This window comes from Sinocyclocheilus grahami, unplaced genomic scaffold (genome assembly GCF_001515645.1).
Source record: "Sinocyclocheilus grahami isolate Dianchi unplaced genomic scaffold, SAMN03320097.WGS_v1.1 scaffold57.1, whole genome shotgun sequence".
NCBI classification, from domain to species: Eukaryota; Metazoa; Chordata; class Actinopteri; order Cypriniformes; family Cyprinidae; genus Sinocyclocheilus; species Sinocyclocheilus grahami.
This window is the reverse complement of record NW_015505236.1, coordinates 1,707,397-1,720,440: the sequence shown is the minus strand read 5'-3', so window position 1 is coordinate 1,720,440 and position 13,044 is coordinate 1,707,397. Positions and strand designations below refer to the sequence as shown.

Here is a 13,044-nt window from a genome sequence, read left to right as displayed (position 1 = left end):
GCTGAATTTTCAGCATCATTACTCCAGTCTTCAGTGTCACATGACGCTTTAGAAAGCATTCTAATATGCCGATTTGCTGCTCAAGAAACATTACGTATTATTAATTAATATTTAGTATTTTAAAAGTATTAATATTCTTTAAAAAATCTTTTGACACTTCAAAAGCATGTTTTAGATTTTTAGATGCTGTCAGTCCATTTATATTGTATGTCTATATAGTATAAGATTTAAAAATACTAATGAAATCTGGCTGCAATTAAACAATCAAATTAAAATTGTGATTGCTAATGCATTTTGATAGAAATATAGTGCTAAAACTGGCATAACACCTACTCATTTATTTTTGCTTGGCAACTCTAATTGTGAGAATGGAAGTATAGTCACTTCTATCATTGGGTTTGGGAGGAATTCTGCGGAGAATAGCTCCAAAGACAAACACCATTCTTCACTCTTCTTTGTTCTGTGCACCGAATCCGAGACTTTGTGGCAGAAAACACATCTGCTGCTTTTGGACTTCAACTGTGCTTTTGTGCAACTGTACATAGGGGGAAAAAATTAAGAAAAGCGTAAGAGAGGGTTAGCGACACAGAGCGAGAGAAACCATTTAAACAAATAAATAAAACACACAGCTGAAAATATAGGGCAATGAATATTCATGCCCTTGTGTGCTCTGACAAGCAAACTGAAATGGATTTTCAGTGTCTGCAGACATGCACCCTGTTCCTTTTGTCTGCTAACAGTATTTGCACGATTGCATTTTCTGTTTGTGAATGGTTTGTTTGCTAAGAGCCTGGCACCCATTTAAAGACACTGCTTAATCCTCCATCATGAAGAAGAGAAGAAAGCGAAACAATGAGCAGGGTAATGTGGTACTGCTATTGCAGCCGTTCCTTCTCAATACACCTTCTACATGGAATGTTTGTCTGCTCTAATCTTCTGGATTTGTTTCAAAAGTAGGAAATAGAATGGGCTTCACTTGAAGTTGTAAATCGTAAAAAGGCGACACGCTCTGCCGCAGACACCGGAATAAAGCTCTTCATTTAATGAAAAGAAAAATGACACCAGTTGTTTTATTTTCTAGAATGTCTCTGATTCCCAGTGTCAGACGTTAAGCAATAATTTATCAAGAAGCAGCAGAATGCTGCGCAGTCCCATGTCGGTTTCTGTTTCATGTGTGCATGGCTGCCTTTTGAAAGCTATATGTTGTGATACAAAAATAGTATGTAAGCATTAAAACGGGAGCTAGTTGTCACATTCTTTCTGAATCAAAAGTGCAATTATACAAATGTGTCAAAATGCATGAAGCAGTTTTTTTTCTTTTTCTTGGTATGACAGGTTCTTATTGTGAGAAGTACAGATTTAAATATAAACAACCACCTGGTCTATATATACATATACAACTGATTAAAAGTTTTTTTTAAATTTTTTTATTTCTTTAAACATTTGAATGGTAGTGTAAGCCTAATGCATTTTTCATGTACATTTACACACACACACACACAAATATATACAGTACATATATATATATATATATATATATATATATATATACAACATACAGTAGCTTGTATCCTATAACCTGTCCTGCCCAATTAAACACATGAATTGGTAAAATAATATCACTGGTCTCATTTAATTCTCACAATATAAATTTATCAGCCTTGTCTCACTATAGTAGGTACGTGTCTCAGTTTCTGCCGACACATAATCTCACTCTTTCTCTCTTTGTGAATCTCATGGATTTTCTGCTCATTATTCAGGGCTGATCTTCTGCAGGTCAATGTGAGAGGCAGCGGTCTCTAGACAGTTGTAGTCAATGGCTCTTGATGGCTCAGAGGCTGTTAAATTACGTCCCTCTGGGTTAAAGTGACACTCGTTTTTCTGAATATATCTCTTAAGTAGCCACTTCACTTTCACCTTGTTCTGAGTCATGATAAACTAAAAGATGAGTTGCTGTGGGTGAGTACTTTTCATTAAACTTTAATATTATTCATTGTGGAATATGTCTCTTCAATTTACAGTATTTTACTAAGAAAATCATTGTGATTTGATTTGTTGATTCATTTTGTGTCTGTTATAAGATTGTTTAACATGTCTAAGATTTTAACTTGTCATGTATGAAAGGTTTGTGAGCAGACTGTGTTCATTGCTGCTAAATCAGGCACGTTGTGTCAGTTATACAGTGATATTTTAGAGATGAACAACTGTTGGGGGTCATAGGATTTTTAAAATGTTTTTGAATTAACTGTCTTATATGGTCACCAAGGTTGCATTTATTTCTCAAAAATAAAGTAAAACCACTATTATTGTGAAATATTATTACAATTTAAAATAACTAATAAAAAAAATTATTAAACAATTTTAAAATGTAATTTATTCCTGTGATGGCAAAGCTGAATTTCAGCAGCATTAATGTAGTTTTCACATGATCCTTCAGTTATACAATCAATTAAACAAGTTCTTTTAATAATAATAATAATAAAACTTACTGATCCTAAGCTTTTGAATGTTAGATTCCATGGCTTATTCATTGTTTTGGTTTATCTTCACTAGTTTGGTGATTCATATTTTTCCTTTTATTATGTCCACAAATAAAGAGCTATATAAATAATTTTGAATTAAATATTACGGTGAACTAAAAAAGAATTAATAAAAACACCATTGTGTTTTGCAATGGTGCTGTCAAAGTGTGTAATTAAAATATCAAAACAGAGCAACTCATATGAACCTTTCCTCAAAATTTCCCATTCAAGTTGATTTTTCTTAAAAACAAATAGGCAAAGCATGATACCATCTGACCTCCTCAAATTAATTTCACATTACAAATGCAAATATAGTCTGGCAATAGATCCATCCACATTTTCTGAAAAGCACAATCAATGTTAATGTGCTGTGGTGAATGCTGTCATTTATAATACTGGCAGTAGTGCTTTAGTACTCTACGTAAGCTAAGGTTTGTACTCTAGTGGCCTCTTAGGGTGCTTAATTCTTTATTTTATTCTTGTCTGCTGTCTGGAACTGCTGCCATTAATGCAGCGTTTGGCTACTCAATTAAGTCACTGTGTCTCTCTCTGTGCCTCCATAATAATGTGAACCTGAGGCAACTCTGCACTCTAGAATTGTCTAATGGTGTGGTTTTGTCAATACTGTCATCCAGGCAATGGGGAGAAAAAAATGATATTGTGAAACTGTATAATTTTAAATCATATTTCCAGGTTACGATTATATAGTATCTGTGTGCAGGGTGTCTGTGTCCTTCAGAATGATAAAGACTGAAATCAAGAAAAACAAATGTGTATGTTTTACTTAAAGGGATAGTTCACCCAAAAATGATATTTGTGTCATTGTTTACTCAGCTTCGTGTCTTTCCAAACCTATATTTTTAAAAATGTCTCTGTGTTTGTGAGGGTGAGTAAATGATGACAGAAAAGCACTATAGATAGTCCCCTTTCTGTGCCTATAACTCTGATATGTTTAGTATTAAAATAATGTCTGATCTATGGAAAAGAAAATGAGTTACATTCAGTTTGTGTTCATAATCCATTAGCCTGATTACAGTCTGTCAGTGACAATAAGAGACTTACAAATATCAGGAGAATTAATGCCGTGACTCAGAAAATGAATGTGCTTTTTGTTTGATAAACACATGGAATTATTTTAAATGCTAATGTCGGTACATCACCTTCAGAGAACAAAGCAGACAGAATTGTGTTGACGTTACACTTGTCGAGGTTACTAAGGTTACATTTGCTGAGGTTTTTCAATTGGGGTCTTTTTCTGGTGCCATGGTGGGCGGCATAACAGGCTTTTCCATATCCGCCAATGCTGCATAAATGTGACAAACATGGCCTTATTTCTATTCAGAATCCCATAAAGGTGAAACTATCAGAGTTAAAATTGTATTTGTCTCCTCTCTGCCAAATGTTTTTCCCAAACGTTTTTGTCTAGCCATTTTCCCCGCTTCAAATCTCACTGAATTCAGTATGCGCTGAATCTTTTCAATTATATTTCGAATGTCATGCTACGAGTTTTGAATTTGCTCTCTTGCATATGAGATTTGATGCTGTTCCCAGAGAGCATGGAACATCAGGAACAGCAAAAAGAGAATGAGGAAAGAGAGGGAGACAGCGAGTGAAAGAGAGAGAGAGAGAGGCGGTAGTGTGATGTACTCCCACACCTTTGCTATTGCTGAATTCTGGTATCTGTACCAGAGCTTCTGGAGTGGGAGTTTCAGATGAAGACAGCACTCAGAGAGGCTGCTACATGTTGGAGTTCCTCACAGCTTCCATGAAATATCGGGATTGCCTTCATTACTTGGCTTTCTTTGATTTTTTATTTTTTTTATCTCTGCCATCCTTTCCTGTTTTCATGGATTTTGAAGTGTCACAGTGATCCTGAATGAACGCAGGGGACTCAGATCTGAAGCTCCTTCACTTTGGGTCGTGATAGAAACCGTTAGATGGGAAAACTGACTGGCTGAGCTGAACTAGCAACCTTTAAAAAGTCTTTATAATAATGGCTCCTCGTAGCTGATTTAGACCTTTTTTGTCTGTTGCCTTGCTGTGACCATGTTTGCCAGGATCTTCATTCCCAAGAAGCATCGGCAGCGCTTTGACGAGGCCGTTTCTCAGAGTCTCCTCAACCGCATGTGCCGTAGCAAGAGCCTTGGCGAGCCCCAAAACAGGCTCCGCCGAAGCCGAAGTCAAGACCACCATGAGCGTCCGCAAGGCTCGAAACGGGCCAGTTCTGTGCCCAGAGATACCGGCGATGACCCGGCCCAACCTGAGCGTGGCCTTAGGAAGAGCACCACCATGATTCCCAGCCACTATGTCACTGGAGCTAACCAGAGGTACGTATCGCACACCTCTTTCATAGGTGTTCCTTTTCCATGTCCTATTATTTATGATAAAATTAGCGTTTTAATCTTTCATACTGGTTTGAAAGGACGATTTTATCCCAAAACATGGCAGGAAGCCTCCTCAAATGCTTAGAACACTGTGTGATATGTGGGAGACTTTGTGTGTGGGTGGGTGAGAGAAGCACTATTGAGTTGTGTTTGTTTCTGTGCCTCATGCTTTCCTCCCTACACACACACACATGTATGTACTGTCCACATCACAAGCATTTTTTTCATATTGTGATCTACTAATTGGTTGTTTTAGAATTCGGGATATATAATCAGCTTTTCACACTATTTTAATCATTAAAATCATGACTTAACCTAAAAGGAAGATTACCATCATATCATATTCAAGCCATGAAGCTTCTTATTGAAATTTGAGCCAGAACAAAAGCAGATCCTCTTGTCGTCTGGTTTAAATTAATATTGCTTTCTATACGATGTCACTACAATCTGTCAATATTCTTTATTTGTGAATTGAAAGTGATATCTAAAATATTAACAGAGAAGTATCACCCAGAGTGTTTAGGTTATTAAATACTACAATAAGCGTGGATATGATGTGCTGATACCCTTAGACTGTATTCCTCATCTGATAAGCTGCTGCTCTTCAATAAATAATGCTTCCTTGGCTCAGTCCTTATGTAATCTCTATTCAGAGTTCTTATGTCTTTGTTTATCTGTCATCCCCTTTCTAATCCGCCATCAGTGTTTGGTTCTGGTGGCCCACCTTATATAAAATGGCACTGCGACAAGAAGCAAATGTTTCTACTGCTTTCCCTTGTCTCTGTTTACTCAACAGTTCCAGTGTCGCCTTGAGATGTTGCCACAGCAACCACTAAGGCTAGCTAAGCACTAATGATATGTCATAGGTTTTCTCTAAGAAGCAGGGAAATCTTAAATCTCCTTCTTAAATAGCTCGTCGAGTGGTGCTTCAGTATACTTGTCTGTTTGGTTTAGGATGAATCATAAGTTGGGATAAATTAATATTTGTATGTTCGGCCTTTGAAAAGCATTGGTCATATAGTGTAAACATATAGGTTCATATTTTACTCGTTGAGGAGATGTGTACTATTATTTTTACATATTTTTTTGACTGGTGCATTATAAAACTCTTGAAATATCCCATAAAGACTTAAGGAATTGGTGGGCCATTTCAAAGGACATGAATATATCAGAGACCAACCAGGACACCTTAGCAATGCCCTAACAACCATTTAGTACACCATAACGACTGCTCTTTTGACTTAAGCCAGTAAACAACCACCTAGCAACCACCCAGAACACCCTAGAAACTGCAAAGCAACACCATGACAACTGTTTTGACCTGGGCCAGTAGGTGGTAACCACTAGGGGTGTAACGGTTCAAGTTAATCACGGTTTGATTTTTGTCACAGTTTTAGAGTCACGGTTTCGGGACGGTTTGGTATGTGCTATGTTTTGGGAAAAGCACTATACTGTCAAACAAAAGTAAAGAAAATAAGAACAAATAATCTAATTTCAAGCAACAGCACAACTAAATACAATAGAGCAAAGACACAAATAATATAAACAGTGCTTTTCAGGTTTTTAGGTAGGTCTAACATTAGGTTTTAGGTACAGAAATTGAATAAAGTAATCAAATGTAAAATAACATTGCATATTTGTCCATATAAATTCAAGATTAATCCTTATTAAGTTACAAAAGCTATTCAGTCAAGAGCAGTGATTGATTTCCTTGTCTTTTTTTGTTTGATTAATATTAAAAAAAAAAAAAGTGCCGTCACTTTAAGACAATGCACAGATCCAGTACACTGAAACTGTAGGCTATGTTCAATTTTTGTCACAGTTTTAGAGTCACGGTTTCGGGACGGTTTGGTATGTACTATGTTTTGGGAAAAGCACTATGCTGTCAAACAAAAGTAAAGAAAATAAGAACAAATAATCTAATTACAAGCAACAGCACAACTAAATACAATAGAGCAAAGACACAAATAATATAAACAGTGCTTTTCAGGTTTTTAGGTAGGTCTAACATTAGGTTTTAGGTACAGAAATTGAATAAAGTAATCAAATGTAAAATAACATTGCATATTTGTCCATATAAATTCAAGATTAATCCTTATTAAGTTACAAAAGCTATTCAGTCAAGAGCAGTGATTGATTTCCTTGTCTTTTTTTGTTTGATTAATATTAAAAATAAAAAAAAGTGCCGTCACTTTAAGACAATGCACAGATCCAGTACACTGAAACTGTAGGCTATGTTCAACCGACTATGTTTGCTAGGATACTTACCAAGACAGGCATCTTGACATAATTTTTGTGTGTATTTGTCCATTCAAGCACAAGACATGAAAACGATTTGCACGTTCTGAGATGTGGGTTCAAGCACTTCGGATGAGCGCACACAGATCTTCTCACTGCGCGCAAGTTCTCCTTCGTGTCTTCTGGCTCTTTAATATTTAAACTGGCAAGGCTTAAATGAGTTTAGTTTAGTTTAAAAACAGATAGCAATGTGTGCTATCAGACTTTGTTGCAGCCTAGAATTAAACTGCTGGTTTCGTCTGGCCAGAGGAGAATGGCACACTACTTCGACACTATTCCCCTGTTTAATACTGTAAAGCTGCTTTGACACAATCTGCATTGTAATAAGTGCTATATAAATAATGGTGACTTGACTTGACCATTCAGGTCTCACCTGCGCATCCGTGCTATAAACACCCGGATAATGATGGCATAAATGACTGGTCATATTCAAGCATATGGCACTCGCACTGACAAGGGGTGACTGGTTTGTACACTTTTTTTTTCATTGCTGTTGTTGTAATGTATTGGGAAGCCAGAATGCATATCCATCGACAAACATACATTAGCTGGACTCTGTCTGTTTTACGTGTTGTAATTATTATTATTATTTAAAGATTTATTTGTGCCATTATTATGATAGCATACATCAGAGCTGACAGGAAGCAAAGTGGGAGAGAGAGAGGGGAGGGATTGCTAAAGGTCCTCAAGTCAGGATTCGAACTCGGGATGCCCATAGTGCAACAGTGCTGTATATCGGCAGGCTGCCCACAAAGCTATCTGTGCTGACACCATATTTCAGATGCGTTGTCAGATTTAAGTTGAACCTCATTGAAAGTTCATGCCGAACCGTGAGTGGAGAACAGTACGATTCGATTTTTTTTACCAAGAACCGTTACACCCCTACTAGCAACTGCCTAGAACACCCAAGCAAAGCCCTACAGTAGCAACCACCCAGACTGCAAAGTAACACCATGACAACTTTTTGACCTGGGCCACTAAGTAAACACCCAAAACACCCCAGCAAAGCCCTAGCAACCACCAAGAACGCCCTAGAAACGGCAATACAACACTATGGCAACTGCTATTTTGATATGGGCCAGTAAGCAACCACACAGAACACTTTTTAATCAACATGCAAAAAATCACTCAGAACACCTTAGCAGCTGCATAGATTACACTGTGGCAGTAAGTTTTGTGCAGACAAGTAATTATTCTTTTTTTATCTTATTTTGAATATAAGTATTGAATATTATGAGTATTTAACATACCTACAGTCAGTCAGTAATGCCTCTCTTGCTTCCTCCGCAGAACCATCCGTGTGTACAGGGGTAAGAAGAGTTTTGGGTTTACTCTGAGAGGTCACGCTCCTGTGTGGATCGACTCAGTAATACCAGGTGCATATGAATGATCGTGACATCTACCCATAAGCACTTGCAACCTTTCATTATTAATCAGAGTGAAAAAAACACTGACTCTCAGATGAGTCAGGCTTTTCTTTTTCTGAGGGTTTCTGATCTGACCCAGAATTATACATCCTGCCACCAAGCATACAGATCTAGTGCTAGAAATGAATTTTTACTGTCATATTTTTGCCACCAGCCACTGTCAAGTAAAGATGCTCTCCTTATATAAATCACCATCTTCCAGGACACGGCTGTGTTTTGTTACTCAGAATTTGTGCCACGTTGAGGGTCATATCGCTGTAGGTTACAGAGGCGGGCGGCTGTAATAAAAAAAGCACATGGAAAGCACAGCTGGGTTCAGTGGTTTGTTTTCAAGAGGAATGGAGTGGGGGTTTTTTTATTGGTGCATTGTGAAAAAGGAAGGAGTGGGCTGTTGTACTAATGAGCAAGCTTTGGGTACATTTGTATTGAAGTCTGCACGATTGTACGTTCTGAGTGGATAGAGGGCGGTAAGTGTGTGAGTGTCTATATGACGATATTCGCCCACTGCAGGCCTGTGCTGAGGCTAGTTAACACTGACTCAGCCACCCGTGTGGGGCTGCTTATAAAAACAAGTAGGAGTGTAGCATCGTGATGAAAAAAACAGATTGCATTCCCTTTCAGACCTCAGACGGGGTATCTTGTAATGTTTTACTAACAACTGATCACAAAGGACAGCAATATTACACATCAACACGGTTCACTGAAAGATTGTCTGTGGCTTTGGGTGTATTATTCACTGCAAGTGTCTGAGGTTTCATTCTCAGTCCCAAACCCATGTTTTCCTATTACAGGTAGTCCAGCTGAGGCGTGTGGCCTTAAACCAGGAGACCGCATACTGTTCCTCAATGGCCTAGACATGAGGTGTGTTTATTTTTGTTATGCTGTGATGATGCTTTAAAAGTTGCACATCAGCAAAGTGATATTATAGTAGATACTGTGGTAAACTTATCTAAGAATACACAGTTTATGTTTTTTTTTAAATAATTAAGTGGTTATACGAAACATGTAATCAAGTTAACCTAATGTGTAACAATGTCACCTGACCTAAACATTTTATTTGCACTACCATACCATTCAGAAGCTTGGGGTCATAAGATTTTTTAAAATTAAGTCAGCTTTTAGTCAGCAAGCATAAATTACATTTATAATGTTACAAAAGATTTCTATTTTTAAAAAATGCTGCTCTTTAAAATTTTCTATTCATCAAAGAATCCTAAAAGAAAAGCTTTTCACAAAAATATTAAGCAACAAAGCTGTTTTCAAACTTGACAATGATAAGAAATGTTTCTTGAGCACCAAATTAACATATTAGAAAGTTTTCTGACGGTTTATGTGACACTAAAGATTGGAGTAATGGCTGCTGAAAATTAAGCTTTACCATCACAGGAATAAATGGCTTTTTAAAATACATTATATATTATTTTTAATTCATTTAAATATTTCACTATATTACAGTTTTTTCCTGTATTTTTGATTAAATAAATGCAGCCTTGGTGAACATAAGAGACTTCTTTCAAAATCAATACAAATCTCTGACCCTAAACTTTTGAATTACAGTGTGACTACTTGCAAGTAGATTTAACTCAAATGTGCCTGTTACGGGGCTGACAAGACGTGAGGATCCATAAGCAAGCTTTATTTAAAGCAGAGGAGGTCAGAAACACAGGCAGGGTCGAAACAGTGGCAAACAGGTATAAGGCAGGCAAGACACAAGAATAATCCTAGGGCTAGCGAAGGTCCATGAACGGCGAACAGAATCAAAAGGGACAAGACTAAAGGGAGAAATCCAGGAAAACAGGCGAAGATCAAAACTGAGAAAACAGGCTAGGCTAGGCTAGGCTAGGCTAGGCTAGGCTAGGCTAGGCTAGGCTAGGCTAACGGGGCTCTGTAGTGTAGCTATCCAACGATAAGTGCTAAACAATACTCGGCAGAGGGAAGGGATCAAAGTGAGTGTTAAATAGTGTGTGAGTGATATGAAACAGCTGTGTGCAATCAGTGCTGTGTGCAATCAGTGCAATGAATGATGGGATATGTAGTCTGGGGTGATATGCAACAGTGTGTGTGCGAGAGTCAATGAAAATGGAAAGGGTGACCTCTGATGGCTAGCAGACGGAAGTTCATGGACCGGATTCGTGACAGTGCCATTTAAATAGTGTTTTAACTAAATAATTTCAATTGATTTGGCTTGAACACAAGTTAAACATTACTGAGGCTAGGGGCTAGGTTTTCAGCTTCCAGCATGCTTTGTGTGCTAGTGGATGGGACAATTTTTTATTTATTTATTAATATGTATTTTTAATTTGTTATTTTGTGTTTTATTTGGGAAAGACCTAAAAGTGACTTTTTAGTACTTTGTGTGCCTGCTTCTATGATGATTTGAAGGGAGTTATTACGAGAGTTGACAATGTGGTGATGAGTTCAAATGGTAATTGGGTTGGAAACAAGCTATTTTTAGTTTCACTATTCATATTAGGCATTTATATTATTCTGCTGCTCCTTAACAAACCACCAGCTTTCACAGTTTGTTTGTTTAGGCCTAAATGTAAATCAGTTTCCTGCGGCCATGATTTAGCTGTTTCTTGGCTAATCTCAAGAGCACAGCAATTTATTTCATACTGCCTCCGGGGGACTGACAAGCATAGAATTATGTCAATAAAAAATTCCCACCAACTGTACATTTATTTATAAGTGTTATTTAAGAGAACATGCTATTTGATTTGGTCCTATATTATATTATATTACTGTATATTATATTACACATTGATTCTATTCTATGTACATTTAGGAACTGCTCCCATGAGAAGGTGGTGTCCATGCTGCAGGGCAGTGGTGCCATGCCCACTCTAGTGCTGGAAGAGGGCCCCGTAGATTATCCACTCTCAGATTCAGAGCCGGAGGAGACCCCCACCATCCCGCGCTCGCGCTCCCCGGCCCTCAGCTCCCTGCAGTGGGTGGCCGAGATCCTGCCTCCCAGCATCCGCGTGCACGGCCGTACCTTCAGCCAGCAACTTGAACACCTCCTCACCCTGCAAGAAAGATATACCATTTGCAAAGCTCTGGAGACCTTCTTCCAGCACAGGTCAGGTCAAAATTCATCATGGCTGAGTGGGAGCAGACACATGACTTAGTGTTATATTACTTGAGGTTGGCAGTACTGAGATTAAATACTGTCTTAGCAAAACAAAAAGGAGTTGTGTATGTGGCTCCCAGCATGCTTGTGATTAGTGATTAGATTTGGTGGTCTGAGTTGTTTGGGACCGTAACAACAGTACATATGCAGGTCAAGAGTTTGGAATAATTCAGTTATATAATTTATATAGAGATTTTTTTAATGTTGTTGAAGGCTCTTTTGCTCATGAAGGCTGCATTTATTTGATGTAAAATATATATATATATATGGCATCACTGAATTTTTAGCATACGTCAGTCTTCAGTGTTACATGATCCATCAGAAATCATTCTAATATGCTGATTTGCTGCTCCAGAAACATTTCTTCCTATTATCAATGCTGAAAACAGTTTTTGCTGCTTAATATTTTTGTGTAAGTGATACACTATACCATTCAAAAGTTTAGGCTGAATAAAAAAGAGAAAGCAATACTTTTAGGCCACAAGGAAAATTTTAATTGATCAAAAGTGACAGTAAAGACATTGATACAAATAATTTATATAATCTTCAAATAAATGCTGTTCTTTTCATCTTTCTATTCATTAAAGAATCTTGAAAAAATGGATCATGATTTCCACAAAAATATTAAGCAGCAAATAATAATAATATCATTGGTAATAATAAGAATCATTGTTGATAATTGAGTACCAATAATAATAATTGAGCACCAAAATCAGCATATTAGAATCATTTCTGAAGGATCATGTGATACTGAAGACTGGAGTAATGGCTGCTGAAAATTCAGCTTTGCCATCACGGGAATAAACTACATTTTAAAATATACTCAAATAGAAAACAGTTATGTTAAATTGTAACAATATTTCACAATATTATTATTTTTCTGTCTTTTTAATCAAATAAATGCAACCTTTGTGAGCATAAGGGACTTGTTTCACAAACATCAAAACATTGTAATTATTCCAAAGTGCATTTCTTTTAATGAAAGATATAATTTTATTTTATAGTCATGACTTAAGTGACCAATGCAGTGTTTGACAAAAAAACATACAAGTTAGAATTTCAGAGCTAATTAACACTTATAGACTGTAACCATCCTGCCTTATGATTACAAATATCATAGCATACTGTTCCCACAGCGAGGGATTTTCTGTCGCTTGGCAGCAGCAAGGCAAATGTGAAAAGCATTCAAAAATAGCTTCAGCCTCAAGCACAAATAGATACTCACAATCAAGAACAATCTGTGGGTTCTTCCAAATGTAATAAATAACGCTCACTGGTGCGAC

The 13,044-nt window shown here is 37.1% G+C and overlaps 1 protein-coding gene across 6 annotated transcripts in view; it reads left to right on the top strand.

The window, feature by feature from the left end:
- Nucleotides 1-13,044, top strand: part of grid2ipb (glutamate receptor, ionotropic, delta 2 (Grid2) interacting protein, b) — a 30,053-nt gene that overhangs the window by 6,935 nt on the left and 10,074 nt on the right. For 4 of the 6 annotated variants that reach the window (XM_016270575.1, XM_016270573.1, XM_016270572.1 and 1 more), the window contains exons 5-8: nt 4,580-4,849; nt 8,495-8,580; nt 9,423-9,492; nt 11,417-11,710. In XM_016270575.1, coding sequence (XP_016126061.1) covers nt 4,580-4,849; nt 8,495-8,580; nt 9,423-9,492; nt 11,417-11,710 — 720 coding nt within the window. Of the gene's footprint in view, nt 1-4,568; nt 4,850-8,494; nt 8,581-9,422; nt 9,493-11,416; nt 11,711-13,044 lie in introns of those variants that run through there. The other 2 variants (XM_016270577.1, XM_016270576.1) reach the window with 2 other exon arrangements.